Source organism: Chiloscyllium plagiosum, chromosome 18, assembly GCF_004010195.1.
Source record: "Chiloscyllium plagiosum isolate BGI_BamShark_2017 chromosome 18, ASM401019v2, whole genome shotgun sequence".
Taxonomy (NCBI): Eukaryota; Metazoa; Chordata; class Chondrichthyes; order Orectolobiformes; family Hemiscylliidae; genus Chiloscyllium; species Chiloscyllium plagiosum.
The window spans coordinates 30,525,180-30,543,531 of record NC_057727.1 but is presented as its reverse complement, the minus strand read 5'-3'; the positions used below and the strand labels follow the sequence as shown (position 1 = coordinate 30,543,531).

The 18,352-nt window shown below is 39.3% G+C and overlaps 1 protein-coding gene across 1 annotated transcript in view; it reads right to left on the bottom strand.

The window, feature by feature from the left end:
• Nucleotides 1–4,488: 4,488 nt before the first annotated feature.
• The window catches only part of cacna2d3a (calcium channel, voltage-dependent, alpha 2/delta subunit 3a), a 645,952-nt gene continuing 632,088 nt past the window's right edge, over nt 4,489–18,352 (bottom strand). The window contains exons 35-37 of the mRNA XM_043708636.1: nt 11,510–11,619; nt 7,480–7,562; nt 4,489–4,939 (exon numbers count right to left, since the gene is read on the bottom strand). Coding sequence (XP_043564571.1) covers nt 4,847–4,939; nt 7,480–7,562; nt 11,510–11,619 — 286 coding nt within the window. The 3' untranslated portion in view covers nt 4,489–4,846. The remainder of the gene's footprint in view (nt 4,940–7,479; nt 7,563–11,509; nt 11,620–18,352) is intronic.

Genomic DNA, 18,352 nt, shown 5'->3' with positions numbered 1-18,352 from the left:
GGGCCGGGGAAACGGAAGTCTTGGAGGAGGTGGAGGGTGTGGGTGATGTCTCAAACGTATGTGGGGAGTTCCTGGACTAGGGGGGATAGGACAGTGTCGAGGTAGGTAGAGATGAGTTCAGTGGGGCAGGAGCATGCTGAGACAATGGGTCGGCCAGGGTGGTCAGGCTTGTGGATCTTGGGAAGGAACTCAATATACAATACTTCACAGCAGTAAGAATTTTCAAAAATGTTTTTACAGCAGCTCAATATTCTAAATGCTATTACATTATTTAATAACAAGTTAATTTGATTTAATAATGGAGTTTATTTCCTGTAGTGTGGCTCCAGGATGGAAAATATGCTTTTTAAGTAAATGATTGTTCAACTTCTACTCTACTTTTTTATGTACAGGACTTTGCAGAACTAATGTCAGTGAAACTGTGAACGTTGCCTATTATTGTGTATTATTACTCCACTTAAACTGACAGCATCCTGATGAGTCCACACATCCACAGAATAAAGTGAAAATCCAAAAGCCTTTAGCAGTGATTCAACACTTCTCAGGAGAATGTAGCATTGAGGTCTCCTAGGGTACAATCCCCAATCAATCAGATAAATGATGAAAACCTCCACATTTAAACCTAGGATCTGATGTAAAAAAAACCTTGGGAAAGGTTACACCATGTTAAACGAGGTGTATCTGGGTTTTCAACAGTCTACTAACTTTATGATTACTGCTAAGTCTCTCTATTGACCTTGAATAACTAACACTAAACTTGGAAATTTCTGCTTTTCTATGTTGATGAAAAATAATTCACATTTTAATGAATTGTTAATTTTTGTTTATCATATTTTACTTTTTTGTTAATTCATAATCATTTATTTTGTTCTTTTAAAACATAATTAAAATGTAGGATAATCATTTTATTTAAAAACAGTCCTAGTTTGCTGGCTGTAATAATTCATCAATGTGATTGGCTACAATTCCATTAGTTTTAAAATAGTGATGGAAAAGGGTAGACTGGATCTAAAAGTTGAAGTTCTAAAATGGAAGAAGGCTAATTTTGACAGTATTAGGCAAGGACTTTCAAAAGCTGATTGAGGGCAGATGTTCGGAAGTAAAGGGATGGCTGAAAGATGGGAAGCCTTCAGAAATGAGATAACGAGAGACCAGAAAGACTATATTCCTGTCCCGGGTGAAAGGAAATGCTGGTCGGCTTAGGAAAGCTGGCTAACGAGAGAAATTGAGGATTGAGTGAATCCTTAAAAGAGTATAAAGGCAATAGGAGTATACTTAAGAGGGAAATCAAGACAGCAAATGGGAACGTGAGATAGTTTTGGCTAATAAAGTTAAGGACAAAAGGGTAACTAGGGAGAGAATAGGGCCCCTCAAAGATCAACAAGGCAGCCTTTGTGTGGAGCCGTAGAAGATAGAGAAGATACTAAACAAGTATTTTGCATTAGTGTTTACTGTGGAGAAGGATATGGAAGATATAGAATCTGGGAAAATAGATGGTGACATCTTGAAGAATGTCCATATTACAGAGGAGAAAGAGTTGGATGTCTTGAAATGCATAAAAGTGGATAAATCTCCAGGCCTTGATCAGGTGTACCCTAGTACTGTGTGGGAAGCTAAGGAAGTGATTGCTGGGCCTCTTGCTGAGATATTTGGATCATCGATAGTCACAGATGAGGTGCCTGGATGGCTGGAGGTTGGCTAACGTGGTGGTAAGGAAAAGTCAGGGAACCATAGACTCGTGAGCCTGGCATTGGTGGTGGGCAAATTGTTGGAGGGAATCCTGAGGGACAGGATGTATATGTATTTGGAAAGGCAAAGACCGATTAGGGATAGCCAGCACGGCTTCGTGTGTGGGAAATCATGTCTCACAGACTTGATTGAGTTTTTTTGAATAAGTAACAAAGAGGATTATGAAGGCAGAGTGGTAGACGTGATCTATATGGACTTCATTAAGGTGTTTGACTAGGTTTCTCATGGAAGACTGGTTAGCAAGTTAGACCTCATGGAATACAGGGAATACTAGCCATTTGGATACAGAACTGGCTCAAAGGTAGAAGACAGAGGGTAGTGGTGGAGGGTTGTTTTTCAGACTGGAGGCCTGTGACCAATGGTGTGCCACAAGTATTGGAGCTGGGTCCACTGCTTTTCGTCATTCATTTAAATGATTTAGATGTGAACATAGGAGGTATAGTTAGTAAGTTTGCAGATGACACCAAAATTGGAGATGTAGCGGACAGCAAAGGAGGTTACCTCAGAGTACAACAGGGTCTTGATCAGATGGGCCAATGGGCTGAGGAGTGGCAGGTGGAGTTAATTTAGATAAATGTGAGGTGATGCATTTTGGAAAAGTAAATCAGAGTAGGACCTGGGAGTATACTCCTGCTGAACAAATAGACCTTCGAGTGCAGGTTCACATTTCCTTGAAAGTAGAGTCATAGGTAAATAGTATAGTCAAGGAGGAGTTTGGTTTGCTTTCTTTTATTGGTCAGAGTATTGAGTACAGGAGTTGGGAGGTCATGTTGCAGCTGTACAGGACATTGTTTAGGCCACTGTTGGAATATTGCGTGCAATTCTGGTCTTCTTTCTATTGGAAAGATGTTGTGAAACTTGAAAGGCTTCAGAAAAGATGTACAAGGATGTTGGCAAGTTTGGCGGATTTGAGCTATAGGGAGAGGCGGAATAGGCTGGGGCTGTTTTCCCTGAAGCGTCGGAGGTTGAGGGGTGACCTTATAGAAGTTGATAAAATCATGAGGGGCATGGATAGGATAAAAAGACAAGATCTTTTCCCTGGGTTGGGAGAGTCCAGAACTAGAGAGCATAGGTTTAGGGTGAAAGGAGAAAGATATAAAAGGGACCTAACATGCAACTTTTTCGTACTGCATGTATGGAATGAGCTGCCAGAGGAAGTGGTGGGGACTGGTACAATCACAGCAGTTAAAAGGCATCTGGATGGATATATAAATAGCAAGAGTTTAGAGGTATATGGGCCAAGTGCTGACAAATGGGACTAGATTAGGTTAGGATATCAGGTTGGCATGGATGAGTTGGACTGAAGCGTCTGTTTTTGTGCTGCACATCTGTATGACTCTAGTCTGCTTGCTGACATTGTTGCTGATGGACACTTGAAGGTCCCCTTGACTAAGTGCTAGATTTAAGCGAAGTCTGGTAAATGAAATTCCTACAATACAGAATCTTAAATCTGTGTGGACAGTTTTCGTAATGGTGAGTGCAATTGTTTTATACTTGACGTGTCAAATCTCTGTAGATGTTTCTCCTTTAATGTGTGCCATTCAGTGGTTACCCTTCTTACTTGTTCATTTCTTTTGGTTTCACTTTTCTGATTTTTCTTTTCACCATGATTTTCACCCTTTCCTTTTTAAAATTTATTTTTATATTCTCTCAATTTCTCTCTCTCTGTGATCCCTATGCAGTTTCTTTCTCCCTCTCTTGTTTTTAAGATATCTGATTTATCATACTTATGAACACAATCTCATACAAGGATGTAATATTAAAGATTCCACATACGATTATTTCCTGTATATAGTTCTGCATTGTGTTCTGACTTGTGTACAAATTGACCTCCAAATGGATTCCAGAACAGAACTCATTCACAACCTGGGGACTGCCTGCGCATCTTTACTCTCTCCTTCTTACCTTCCACGGATGATTGTGTTCAGTACATGTACAGTCTTTCACTCTAGAATACATAAAGACTCACAGAAATATGATCATATTCAAAACTTCTGAAATATATTTTGCTGCAATAATTTGTTTTTAAATTAATCAATTGTTTATTTTTAACTCAAAGTCTCATTTAATTTAATATCCATTCCAGCATTTATAAGTAATGCTAAATCCTGATGCATGATTGTGTTAGCTATATGCATTTAAGTATCCCCAATGGGACTGCAGCAACATTTCTGAATAAAAACAAAAAAATTTCAACAAATTTACAATGTTTCTCTTTATTCAGAATATTGCGAATGATCAAATATTCTATGCATATTCATACATTTCTTCAATTTTCCTCTTTATAATATTCAGCATCACCGGGCATATCATACAAAACGTGCATATTTGGAAAGCTGCAAATAACAGTTTGTGAATAACTAAGAATATTCTTGCTACAATATTCCTTGCATTTTGTGTGTAGAAATGATGACCTACAGTAAAACAACAACTTGCTAATTTTAACAAATGAGCATTTGAATTAAAACATTGATTGATATGGCAATTATACAATTTTTGTTTGAATTTAAAAGTCTGCTGAGAAGGTGATTTTCCATTCCATATCTATTTCTAATGGGATTTCAGCAACCAGGTGACATTTTAACACTGTAAACAGTCTGTGTACAGAAACAACTATTCACTAGTTTTCTTTATATGAAAGTCATGTACAAATGATATAGAGAAATAAGAAAATGCATTAATGGAACATAGAGTTAACAAATGACACAACAAAAGGTACTCCATGCTACATCAAACCTGCTGTTTTCAAGAGATTGTTTATTTAAAAATGTACACAAACAAGTTCAATCTCTTAAGGATAAGGCAAGGCTCAAAACAATCAATCACCAATGATGTCTGCAAAGTGAATGGTTTAGTCTCACAGTTTATGGTTACCATAATGACAATACCTGTATATATTTTGCATAAGTTGCAAATTGTTTACCTAGTTCTGATCTAACATTTACCTTCACTGTGGTTCCACCAAAAGTTTCAGTTTCTAATGTTTTGTGTAATTTAGGGGTATTTCATTGCTCGGCATTTCCTCTAATCTGTTGGCATTCAGTTTATGATTCTTCCCATGATTCAGCATGCCAAAGTTCTAATACAAGAGTTTCTGTCACGTCTGAGACAATGCCACAGTGAGAGGCAGCAGTTGAATTGCAAGGTAAGGTGTTAGGTCCAGTGCACCTCCACATTCTCTTGCATTTTCCTGAAATGATTAAGTTTATTTATATGGTTACAAAACAGTTGACAAAAATATGACATAATCACAAGACAATAATTTGCTGTTACTAATGGTTAATATTAAGGTTCATACTTATGTAATAAGTAATGGTTCTATCTGTAGCTGAGGTGAGTCTCAGTAATCGCAAAGACATTGTCAAAGGTTATGCATATGCACCTCTAAAATTATCTACCTTAATCATCCACTGCTGAAACCTTCGGTGGATGAGTCCAATGACCTGCATATCCTCGGTGGAGTGGGAGGGGGAGTTGAAATGCTGTGCTACAGGGTGATTGGGTTGTGCACCTCTAAAATTATCTACCTTAATCATCCACTGCTGAAACCTTCCATCATGCCTATGTCATCACCAGATCTCATGATTCCAATGATCTCCAGGCTGGTCTAACATCCCCCACTATCTGCAGAGATCAGCAAACTCAAAACTCTGTTGTCGAGATCCTATTCAATACTAAATCCCACTCATTTGACTTCACTGACTTACGTTGGTTCCCAGACCACTAACATTTCAAGTTTAAAACTCTCATCCAGATATTTAAATTGTTTCCCAGTTTGGGTCTTTCCAAACACTGTTACCTTCTTCAGCTTTAGAATTTTATCTCTCGAGCTCACCTTTCTTTTAGCGTTAAACATTTGTTCATGTATTTTACCTTTACTCCATCAATAATGGCTGTGCTTTGAGTTTTCCAGGTTTCCGGCTATATAAAAACCTCCCTAAACAAACATCTCTGCTCAAACTTTTGGCTATGCCTCGTAATGTCGCTTTCATTGGTATGGCAGCTATTTTTTCTGTTAAGCTCTGTGAGTTACCTTCAGCTTTTCTTTCACAGATGTTAATAACAAATAAATTTGATCACCTTTCTCTGTCTCTGTACTGTTAATTCTTGAGTGCTAAACTCTTAACCGTTTCTGAAACCACCTATGCTTTTGTTACTGTAAACGCACATGTGTGCTTTTGGTAAAGGCAGAAAAGACCTATGTTGATACTAGCATTCTCTATGACTTAGTTTCTGGTAAAGCACCTGGCTTCTGGTCAATGATCATGTGACCAAGTTATCTGGGAGAGAAATATTAGAAGAGTAAAGGGTCAACAAGAATTTAATTAAAGTGGTGAGTAGATTGTGGATACGACTCTAATCTTGAACAGATTATTAAAACATATTTAGTTTTAGCTTTTACAGAAATCTGGTTGCAAAGCATGGAACATCTCTGACCGGCAAAGTTCATTTAATATTCAGTGTACTGAGTAAGAGATTTTAATAATGGTTAACAGAGGACTCCTAAAAATATATTACACTTCAGGGATAGCCAAGCTGAGAAGACAGGTAGAGAATTTGAGGCAAGAAACTCCAGAGTTAAAGAACATTAGAACCAAAGGAGTTTTGTCTCAGGTTGTTATACTCAAGACACTAGCTACACCTGTGTTGAACTGGGAGATATACCAGTGGGACACTTGGACAAGATTTGAAGGGAAAACTATGCTGGAAGTAAGAAAAATCTTGAAAAATTATCAACCTTTAGACAAATGTTTGGAACAGTACTCAGACCAAGTGCTTAGTTTTCTAAATTTTCCTAAGTATTTGATTACAGTTTTGGGGAATGAGTCAAATAGATATAAAAAAGATATCCAAGTTTCCCTCTGTGCCACACTGCCCCGATGCGAAATTATAACACATCGTCCCTAGGACAAATTACTGGAACTCCCTTCCTGCAGCACTAGTGTATACTTATAACACATGGACTTGTGAATAAAGAAAGCAACACACCACCATCTTCTCTGGGACAAATAGGGTCTTCTGGTTAACCTATTTTCACAACTGGCAGCCTCCATAGTTCTATTCTATGGAGTCATTCACCCTGACTTCTAATCCACTCTACTCCTCAGACTGAAGATCAGAAATATGGGCAATAATTTTTCAAGCCCAGGTTTGCAGAGCAAGGAACTATCCCGACTCTGCAGACCTAACAGGGAGTGAAGATTTAGGCCTCAAATATTACTCTTGCTGTAGAACAAAACAAAATTGTTCATCATTTAGACTGGGTCAAACTCTCCAGTTAACAGTGTGGCATTGGTGATCACCTCAAAGAAAGCTGCCTGTAAATATCTAACACGCTCTATAGCAATGATTTTTCCTTTTGCAAACCATGTTAAATGTAGCATCAAGAGAAGGAGAACCTGAGCGTTGCACCAAGACTTTCACAACCAGGTAAACAGTCAACTGAAGTATTCAGGCACAATGACACTGGAGTTTACAATAATTCATTAACCTTTATTGGTTAATTTTCAGCTCGTGAGCTAGATAGTAAATATAATTGGACTTTGATAGTTGCTAAAAGATGTATGTAATCATTTTAATTCGTTTTACAGAAAGTCTTCCTTAAAATGCATTATGTACCTATGGAAAGAGAAAGGCAGATTTCCAACTCATTGAAAACAACAGCTGAACTATTTTGTAAAAATAGCTATTGTATAAGTTGATTGATCGCTCTTAAACATAGTTGCTTACTTCAGCATGGAATGGATGACAGGAGTCTGGACGTCTTCTGATTTTCTGAGATCTAAGATGATCACATTTCTGTGATTCATTATGTTCATAGCAGTTAAGGAGAGTCAGTTTCAAATGTTCCCTTAAAATATTGCATTTTAATACATTCTTTCAAATAACGTGCAACTGAAATGATTGGAAGATCACAGTAGGTCTCAAAAATAGAAACATTTTATGAAAATGAAGACACACTGGGGACAAATGAGATTATCAAAAATAATATTGTAGTGACCAGCAGAAATGCACCAGCATTAACACACTCATTAATATAGCCTCTCCTGAGCTCTCAATTTGTGAATGTAATTACAATAATAATGAATAATAGCAATGCAGACTGGTGATGTAGAGGTCATGTTACCGGGCTCGTAATTCAGAAGCCTGGATGATTAAAATGAAGAAAATGAATTAAACTTCTATCATAAAGTTTGAGAATTCGCACTTCTTTCAGTAAAATCTACAAATTAAGATGTTAACAGTAAGAGAGTGACCATAAAGCAACTGACGTAATCCAAAAACCTGACAGGTTTACTAACAGTGAGGGAAGGAAACATTCTAATTTGGCCCGTTTGTTACTCCAATCTCACATTAGATTCTGAATACTGTAGTGGAGTTATATTTTCTACTTTCAGACTGATGCCACCTTTCCAGAATATAGTAAGCTTTGGAAATTTAATACCAACACATCTACTATTTCGTTGGCCACTTCTTTTAAGACCCAAGGATGAAGTCCAACAGGTCCCAACTTGTCAGCCTGCAGCTCCATCAGTTTGTTCAGTACCATTCTCCGACTGATTATAATTTCATTATTTTCATTTTCTAATGGACCAAAACTTACTTTTCCTTTTTAGGTACTTATAGAAAGCCTTGCTATCCATTTTTATATTTCTCATGAGCTTTCTTTCATACTTTAATTTCTTTCATCTGATTTACATTTTAGTCATTCTCTGCCATTTTTAATTTTCTGACCAATCATCTGAGCTGTTAGTCATTTTTGCACATTTGTATGTCTTTTCCTTCAATTTGATCCTTTCCTTAACTTCTTCAGATAATCATGGCAAGTTGGTCAACTTCTTAGAATTTATTTTTATAGTTGGAATTTATTCTGAGTGTTTTAAAATACCCCCTTAAATACTTCTCTATGATTTATCTCCCAATCTGGTATTCCAATTTCCTTCATCAAGCTCTGCTTTCATGCCTGCTCAACTGCTTTCATTTAGATTTAAAACAGTATCTGAGGACCATTCTTTTCCTTCTAATACCAGATGAAAATTCAATCATATTGTGTTTGCTGCTACCAACAAAGTGCAAATGTTAAATTGGGAGAGCTGTCCAATAAACTGGCCAAGCAACACCTGACAAAAGGTATACTCAGAATCAAACTTTAAAGACAATGTCCCAGACACCACCATTTTCATCCTCAGCTATGTCCTGTCCTGTTGGTGGGACAGGACAGACTCTGCAGAAGTCTGTATCCAGACCCCTTTATCAAGTGTGCTTGGTTCTTCTTGATCTCATGTGGAATGAATTTAATTAACTGAAGACTCGTTTCTGAGATATTGTGACCTCATCAAAAGATGAAGATGGATCGTCTACTTGGCATTTCTGTTTGAAGATGTTTGTAAGATCTTCAGCCTTGTCTTTTGCATTGACTTTCTGCGCTTCATCATCATAATGAGGATATTTATGATACACGCTCTTCAAGTCAGCTGATTAACAATCCATCACTTTTCACAACTGGATGTAATGGGGCAACATGGCATTGATCTAAGTGATGGATTAGATAAACCTACAGCATGTTGCTTCTGCTGTTTAACACATTTGCTCCTCAGCTGCTTATGCTTTCCAATATTTTTCACTGAACCAGCATTGTTTGCTTGGCTTGATGGTAATGATAGAGTGAATGATAGTACGGGCCATGAAACCAAAGATTGTGGTGGATTACAATTCTGCTGCTGTTGATGACCTGTTGAAGTGTGAATTGCATGTCCAATTTTGAATAATGAGACCTGTTCTACCTCATTTGGTATATTGATAAGGGCATACTGCACAATGGAGGGTGACCTGAATATGAAGACAGTGTGGTAGTACTGTGCCTTTAAGAGATGTGCTCTGTCCTGTTTCTCTTGCAGAGGGATATTGTCACCATGGTGCTGAAATGCCTCCTTCACACAGGCAAACGACTTTGAGTTCTCCCTGGGTGTTGTTTTTTTAAATTAAAACAGAAGAATCATGAGTGGCTGCGGTCAGGGCTCACATAGATTCAGGAAGATTTTTAGTTTTGCTTTCAGTTAGTTGAGAAGGTTTCAGCTGGCTGCTAGAGCTAAAAGCTTGGGTTCTCTGCTGCTAGAGTGAAGTCTTAGACAGCGAGGCTTCCTCTTAAAAATCAAAAGGGACAGACTGTTTCTTGAATTTGGACTGGAGACAGCCAGAATATGAGAATCATAACTGTTTTCCTGAACTGCATTTTTGTCAAGGTATGCTTATGGAATGCTGCCTATAATGGAATAGTTGATGATTAGTGGTTAAATAATACATTATCTTATTAAGTATTTCAACAGAGTAAAGTTATGCCAATTCTTCTTTTGTTGTATTGTAATTGCATTGTAAGAATAAGTATACTTTGATTGAAGCTTAGTGGTGGACCAATCGAATCATATCTGGAACACAGTGTATGAAAGTTAGGGTCTGGGCTATCTCCCAAATATACTTTGGGAGGTCTAATCTGGTCCATAACAACAGTACCTCATTTCCATAATGTCATTCCTATCAATATGGTTAAGGGCAGATGCATTTGCAACAGGTACATTGCTACAGGTGAGGTCAAGTAGTTTTTACAGTCTTGTGTTGGTTTACTCACCATCAGTCCTAGGCTGACAGATATGCCCAGCTCAATCAGTAGTGCTACTACAAAGCCACACTTCATGAGGGACACTTAAATCCCCAAACTATTCGGTATATTTTGTGCTTCCTGTCTCTTCCAAGCAGTATTTAACATGGAGGAAAACTGATACGTCAGTTGAGGGACCTCGATAACAAAAGATTTTCTTGCCCATGTTTGATCGCATACTGAGCCTTAATCTGGAGTCAATGCTGAGGATTCCAGGGCTACATCCTTCTGACTGCGTATTAATGCACAACTACCTCTAGTTAGTGATCCTATCGGTTATGCAAGTCATACCTAGGAATGGTTCTAGAGGATGCAACACACGAAATGTAAGAACAAACTCCCAGGACATGTTGGAAAGCCGAGATAGCATTCACTGTAGCCAGGCTATTCAACAGTCTGAAGCAAAGAGAGGAAATTTTACTCTATAGTGATTTTCAACTCTCTAAATGTAGCACAAAAGGAGCTGTATTAATTAGATAACTTACAGTGTGGAAACAGGCCCTTCGGCCCAACAAGTCCACACCGACTGGTCTAAGCGCAACCCACCCAGACCCATTTCCCCACATTTACCCCTTCACCTAACACTACGGGCAATTTAGCATAGCCAATTCATCTAACCTGCACATCTTTGGACTGTGGGAGGAAACCAGAGCACCCGGAGGGAACCCACGCAGACACAGGGAGAATGTGCAAACTCCACACAGTCAGTCGCCTGAGGTGGGAATTGAACCCGGGTCTCTGGTACTGTGAGGCAGCAGTGCTAACCATTGTGCCACCATGCTGCCCATAAATGTTAGGAAAATGTTATTGATGTTAGGAAAAAGTATTACTCACTCAAACTAAAGGTAAATTAAACTAAATAAACTGACATGAATAAATCAAGGACTGAACCATACCTGCTTGGGTGACTTTCAAAGTAACTACGTAACAGTATGGCTGCTGCCAAATTACACACACATTATGCTCTATAAATAGATAGATATTATTTTGAAATGTTCTTATTGTACATCTGCTTTGCTGCTTCTGCTGATTGGAAAGTATTCATTAATAAAATTAAATACTTTTCAAAAACAGATTAACTCAATCAACTATATTAAAGGATATACATTATTTCTATAGGGTCCATTGTAATTGGTCCAACTGGGCAATCACAGCTGGCGTCTACAACAACCATAAAGAGGTTACTGCTTGGAATCTGTTGGATGACAAATGACCTGCAACAAACATAAAAGAAATACATTATTTAGGCAAAGATTTACCGTGAAATGATCGCAATTTCCTTAAACATTCACCACAATATGCAACTTAAATAGGTAGTGAGTTGAGGTGTATTCTTATATTTGTAAAAACCATAAGACCACAAGAATTAGGAACAGAAATAGACGGTCAGCTCCTCAAATGTGTGCTGCCATTCAACACGATCCTGGCAGATCCAACATTCCTCACCTTCATTATACTGCATTTTCCCAATAACTCTAGATACCCCTATTGATCAAGAATCGATCTATCGCAACCTTAAATATAGACTAGGACTATGCCCCCCCACTGCTCTCTGTGGCAAAGGGTTCCAAATATTCACAACCATCTGAGAGAAGAAATTCCGCCTCATCTCAGTGTTAAACTAGAGACTATACCGTCTGGTTTTAGACTCTCCCATGAGGGGAAATATCCTCTCAGCCTTTACCCTGTCAAGCTCTCTAAGAATCCACAATATGTAACTTACAGATCACATTAGGGTACTGGAGCAGGAGCTGGATGAACTTTGGATCATTCAGGAGGCTGAGGGGGTGACAGACAGAAGTTATAGGGAGATATTCATGCCTAAGTTACAGGATAAAGGTAGCTCTGTGCCGGGATTCCATGTGCCCTCAACAATAAGTATACCGCTTTGAATACTACCAGGGGAAAGCCAGGTCTCTAAGCACTGAGCCTGGCTCTGTTGCTCAGAAGGGAAGGGGGGAGAATAAGACAGCGATAATGATGGGAGATTCAGTGGTTAGAAGAACAGATAGGAGATTATGTGGTTGCGAACGAGACTCCTCGTTGGTATGTTGCCTCCCAGGTGCCAGGGTCACGAATGTTTCGGATTGAGAGTACAGGATTCTTAAGGAGGAGGGTGAGCAGCCCGAGGTCATGGTACACACAGTACCATTGACACAGTTAGGAAAAGGGATGAGGATCTGAAAAGTGAATATAGAGAATTAGTTTGGAATCTCGAAGGCAGGACAAGCAGAGTAGTAATCTCAGCGTTGCTACTAGTGCCAAGGGCTAGTGAGGCTAGGAACAGAGAGCAAGTGCAGATGACCACCGGGCTGCAGAGCTGGTGTAGGAGGGAGGGCTTCAGATATGTGGATCATTAGGTTAACTTCTGGGGAAGGTGGGACCTGTACAAGGAGTACAGGTTGCATCTGAGCTGGAGGGGCACCAATATCCTGGATGGGAGGTTTGCTAGAGCTCATGAAGAACCCTCATGGAAACTAATTTGGCAGGGGGATGGGAACCAGACCTACTGGTGAACAGGCAGATACAGCATGCAGAGAGTGTGTGAGAAAGGATACACAGTTGATGGGGCAAAGTTGCAGTCAGTGTGATGGTTTGAAGTGTGTCTATTTTAACGCAAGAAGTGTCAGGAATAAGGGTAATGAACTTAGAGCATGGATCAATACTTGGAGCTGTGATGTTTTGGCCATTAAGAAGACTTGGATGTCACAGGGTCAGATATGGTTGTTGGCTGTTCCAGGGTTTAGATGTTTCAAATGGAATAGGGAGGAAGGTAAAAGAGTGAGGGAGTGGCATTGCTAATCAGGGATTCTATCACGGCTGCAGAAAGACAGGTTGTTGAGTAGGATTTGTCTACTGAGAGAGTATGGTTGGAAGTCAAAAACAAGAAAGGAGCAGTCACTCTATTGGGAGTTTTCTGTAGAACCCCCAATAGCAGCAAAAACACGGAAGAGCAGATTGGGAGGCAGACTTTGGAAATGTGCAGAAGTAACAGGGTTGTTGTCATGGGTGACTTCAACTTTCCTAATATTGTTTGGAACCTCCTTAGTGCAAATAGTTTGGATGGAGCAGATTTTGTGAGGTGTGTCCAGGAAGGATTCCTGACTCAATACATAGATAGGCCGACTGGAGGGGAGGCCATATTGGATTTGGTGCTTGGCAATGGCCTAGGTCAGGAGTCACATCTCTTGGTGGGACAGCATTTAGTGATCACAACTGCCTGGCTTTTACTATAGTCATGGAGAAGGACAGGACTAGACAGTATGGGCAAGTATTTAATTGGGGAGGGGAAATTACAATGCGATTAGTCAGGAACTGTGCAGCATAAATTGGAAGCAGACATTCTCAGGGAAATAATCAACAGAAATGTGGGGGATGTATAGGGAGCACTTGCTGATAGTGCTGGATAGGGTTGTCTCACTGAGGCAAGAAAGGGATGGCAGGGTGAAAGAACCTTTGATGACAAGAAATGGGGAACATCCAGTCAAGAAGGAAAAGGAAGATTACTTAAGGTTGAGGAAGCAAGGATCAGACAGAGCTCCAGAGGGTTACAAGATAGCTAGGAAGGAGATGAAGAATGGACTTAGGAGAGCTAGAAAGGGGCATGAAAAAGCCTTGGTGGGTAGGATTAAGGAAAACCCAAGCATTCTACACTTATGTGGGGAACAAGAGGATGGCCAGAGTGAGGGTAGGGCTGATCAGCGATACTGGAGGGAATTTGTGCCTGGAGTCGAAGGAGGTAAAGGATGTCCTTAATGAATACTTTGCTTCAGTATTTACTAGTGAGAGGGACCTTGTTGTTTGTGAGGGCAGCTTGAAACAAGCTGACATGATTGAACAGGTTGATGTTTAGAAGGAGGATGTGCTGGACATTTTGAAAAACATGAGGATAGTTAAGTCCCCTGGGCTCGTGGGATATACCCAAAGTTACTACAGGAAGCGAGGGAAGAGTTTGCTGCGCCTTTGGTGGTGATCTTTGAGTCCTCACTATTCACTGGAGAAGTACCAGATGATTGGAGGGTGGCAAATGTTATTGCCTTATTCAAGAAAGGGAATACGGATAACCCTGGGAATTACAGACCAGTCAGTTTTACATCGGTGATGGGCAAATTAGTGGAAAGGATTCTGAGAGACAGGATTTCTGATTACTTGGAAAAGCATAGCTTGGTTAGAGATAGTCAGCATGGCAGGTCATGCCTCACAAACCTTATTGAATTCTTTGAGAATGTGACAAAACACTGGATGCAGGTAGAGCAGTGGATGTTGTGTATGTCGATTTTAGCAAGACGTTTGATAAGGTTCCCCATGGTAGGCTCATTCAGAACATAAGGAGGCATGGAATAACAGGAAATTTGGCTGGCCCATTGAAGACAGAGGGTGGTAGTAGTTGGAAAGTATTCAGCCTGGAGTTTGGAGACCAGTGGTGTTCCACAGGGATCAGTTCTGGGACCTCTGCTCTTCGTGATTTTTACAAATGATTAGATGAGGAAGTGGAGGGGTGGGTTAGTTAGTTTGCTGATGACATTAAGATTGGTGGAGTTGTGGATAGTGTGGAAGGCTGGAAGGATAGGTTGCAATGGGACATGGGCAGGATGCAGAACTGTGCTGAGAAGTGGCAGATGGAGTTCAATCTGGAAAAGTATGAAGTGATTCATTTTGGAAGGTCGAATTTGAATGGAGATTACAGAGTTAAAGGCAGGATTCTTGGCAGTGTGGAGGAACACAGGGATCTTGGGGTCCATGTCCACAGATCCCTCAAAGTTGCCACCCAGGTTGATAGGGTTGTTAAGAAGGTGTATGGTTTGTTGGCTTTCATTAGCTGGGGGATTGAGTTTAAGAGCTGCGAGGTTATGCTGTGGCTCTATAAAGCCCTGGTTCTACCACCCTTGGAATACTGTGTTCAGTTCTGGTTGCCTCATCATAAGAAGGATGTGGAAACTTTAGAGAGAGTGCAGAGGAGATTTACCTGGATGCTGCCTGGACTGCAGGGCATGTCTTATGAGGAAAGGTTAAGGGAGCTAGGGCTTTTCTCATTGGAGTGAAAAAGGATGAGAGGTAACTTGATAGAGTTGTACAAGATGACGAGAGGCATTGATAGAGTGGATAGCCAGAGACTTTTTCCCAGCGGGGAAATGACTATCACAAAGGGGCATAATTTTAAGGTGATTGGAGAAAGGTTTAGGGGAGATGTCAGAGGTAAGTTTTTTCCACAGAGAGTGTTGGGTGCATGGAATGCACTGCCAGCAGTGGTAGTAGAGTCAGATACATTAGGGATATTTAAGTGACTCTTGGATAGGCATATTGATGATAGTAAAATGCAGGGTATGTAGGTTAGTTTGATCTTAGAGTAGGATAAAAAGTTGGCACATCGAGGGCTGAAGTGCCTATGCTGTGCTGTCCTGTTCTATGTTCAGTGTTCTATTTAATCCTATATGATTTGATGAGATCACTTCTCATTCTTATAAATTCCAGGAAGTAGACTCCCAACCTGTTTAGCCTTTTGTCACAAGACAATCTCTCCATATCAGAGATCATTGTCATCAGAGTCATACAGCATGGAAACTAGTCTATGCCGACCATGTCCTCAAACTAAACTAGTCCCACCTGCCTGTGTTTTGCCCATATCCTTTAATCCTTTCCTTATCCAAAAGTCTTTTAAATATTCTAATTGTATCAGATTCCACCACCCTCTCTGACAGATCATTCCACACACTAACCTGTCTCTGTGTAAAAAGGTTGCCCTACATGTCAGAGTCGTGGAGCCATAAAGTATGGAAATAGACCCTTTGGTCCAACCAGCCCAAGCCGATCATAATCCTAAACTTAATTACTCCCACCTCCCTGCCTCTGGCCCATATCCCTCCAAACCTTTCCTATTCATGTACATATTCAAATGTCTTTTAAACGTTGTAATTATATCCGCATCCACCACTTCTCAGGAAGTTCATTCCACACATTAACCACCTTCATGTCATAGGTATAAATTTGTCCTGCAGTGATTATCATTTAAATAACCTATTTTGAGGTAGAAAGTGTAATATTCTGAACAAGTTAGTAGAATTATGAATTCTGTATGATCCCAGCTGATCACATACTGACATCTGGCTTGGTGGTGTGATGATGCTGCCCTTTAACAAGGTTATATAGTCCTTGGCCTTTTTTCAGAGAGGTTGTAAATGATGAAACAAGTCTGGGTATAGGGTTTTAGGCCCAATTTGATAATAGCTAACACAGACTGCCTCAGGCAGAAGGCTTCCAAGTTTTAAAATAAACACTGTACACTGAAAGGCAAGTGGCAAGTTCTCCCAGCTCAGCTTTTCTCTGTTTTTTTTTAAATACTGTGAAGAAAAGCTATTGGACCCAAAGAAGCAGAAAATAAATTAAAATCAAGCAAACCAAGCTATTTATACATGACATAACTTGAAAGATTTCAAAGCACACGGTAAAATAAAGTCCTATTTATGCCAACACCATCACTTTACAGTACTCAAATAGTGAAGGGTTACCTTCTCTAATGCATTGATAGGTTTAACTTAATTTAAATTTTTTCAAATTCCCAGTCTTGAGAGTTTGATTGGCTTTTCCTTGAATAGTCATATAAGTGAGCTTAAAAGTTCTTAGCTTCAAATAACCCATTCAGGTTTCTAACCAAAAACCTGAAAATCTGAATTTTCAAACTAAATCCCATGCTATAGATAAACTATTGCCTAACTGCTCTGAACTTGCTCCTTCTCCCAGGAGAAACCGATCTTCAATCTAACTTCATCTTAGTCTCCTGCAAACTGAAACCAAACGTTTTCCCTAAGCAAAAAAAAATTCTGATTCTTCTAACCCAAACACAAACTAATACTTTTCAATGTTTGCTCTCTTCAGTTGTAAAACTAACAATGCAAACAAATTCTAATTGGTACTCCAAGAACTGCTCTCTCATAAGTACTGGCTCCAGAAAAATTGACAGGTTAATGATTAAATCCCTTCATATCCACAGACCAAAACCCACATGCCACTGGTTCAGAATACAGGCTCTAAAATAATTTGTATGAATATATAAGATCACAACCCTATATCACAAATTATATTTGAAAAACAAACTGATAAAACTGAAGTTCACCTATTAGCCTTAAAACAAAGGGCTTATCAGCACTAAATATTTCAACTTTTGAATCATATGTAGGAATCTCGTTTTTGTCTTCCAGGATTTCTCTTTACATTAACCTCTATGTGAATTTTTTTCAGAATGCATTGACAAGATTCAATTGTCCCATGTTCACAACATGTTACATAATAACTAAGAATCACAATATTTCAGATACTAAGATTCACTTGTCATATTTGAAAGGGATCAGTGCAATGTTTCACACGTTATGTGCATGCGAATTGACATCATTGATAATTGCAATGTTTCATTGACAGAAATGGTATTTTGTGAACTGTAGGTCAAATGTCAAGCTCAAGTTTCTGAGAATTTCAATTAATGAACAGTAACAGTAAATTTTCAAATGTTTTTGCTATTAAAGTATGCTAATTAAATGAATGAATCTAGGCTACAACAAGTCGAAAAAGTCATAGTCAAATGAAACAGTCAACAAACTAACAAACAAAAAAATTAGAGCATCCTATTCTTATTCAATGTAATAATATAAAACCTCTGATTCAAATAAGATAAATTGGTACAAAAACAGAAATTGCTGGAAAAGCTCAACAGGTCTGTGAAGAGAAATCAGAGTTAATGTTTTGGATCCAGTGACCCTTCCTCAGCACAGTCCTTTTCAGATTGTTTCCAAACAGGTGCCATTGTGGATTAGAGGGTAAGTAGAGTGGATCACCAGGAGTGCTTTCTCGTCAAACCAGTGCTAGATTGTGTTCAATAAAGAGCCAAAGAATGCTAGCCAAATCCACCTGATAGATCTCTGTTTTTAACCCTAACCAGGTCTGTTTTGGTGCTCA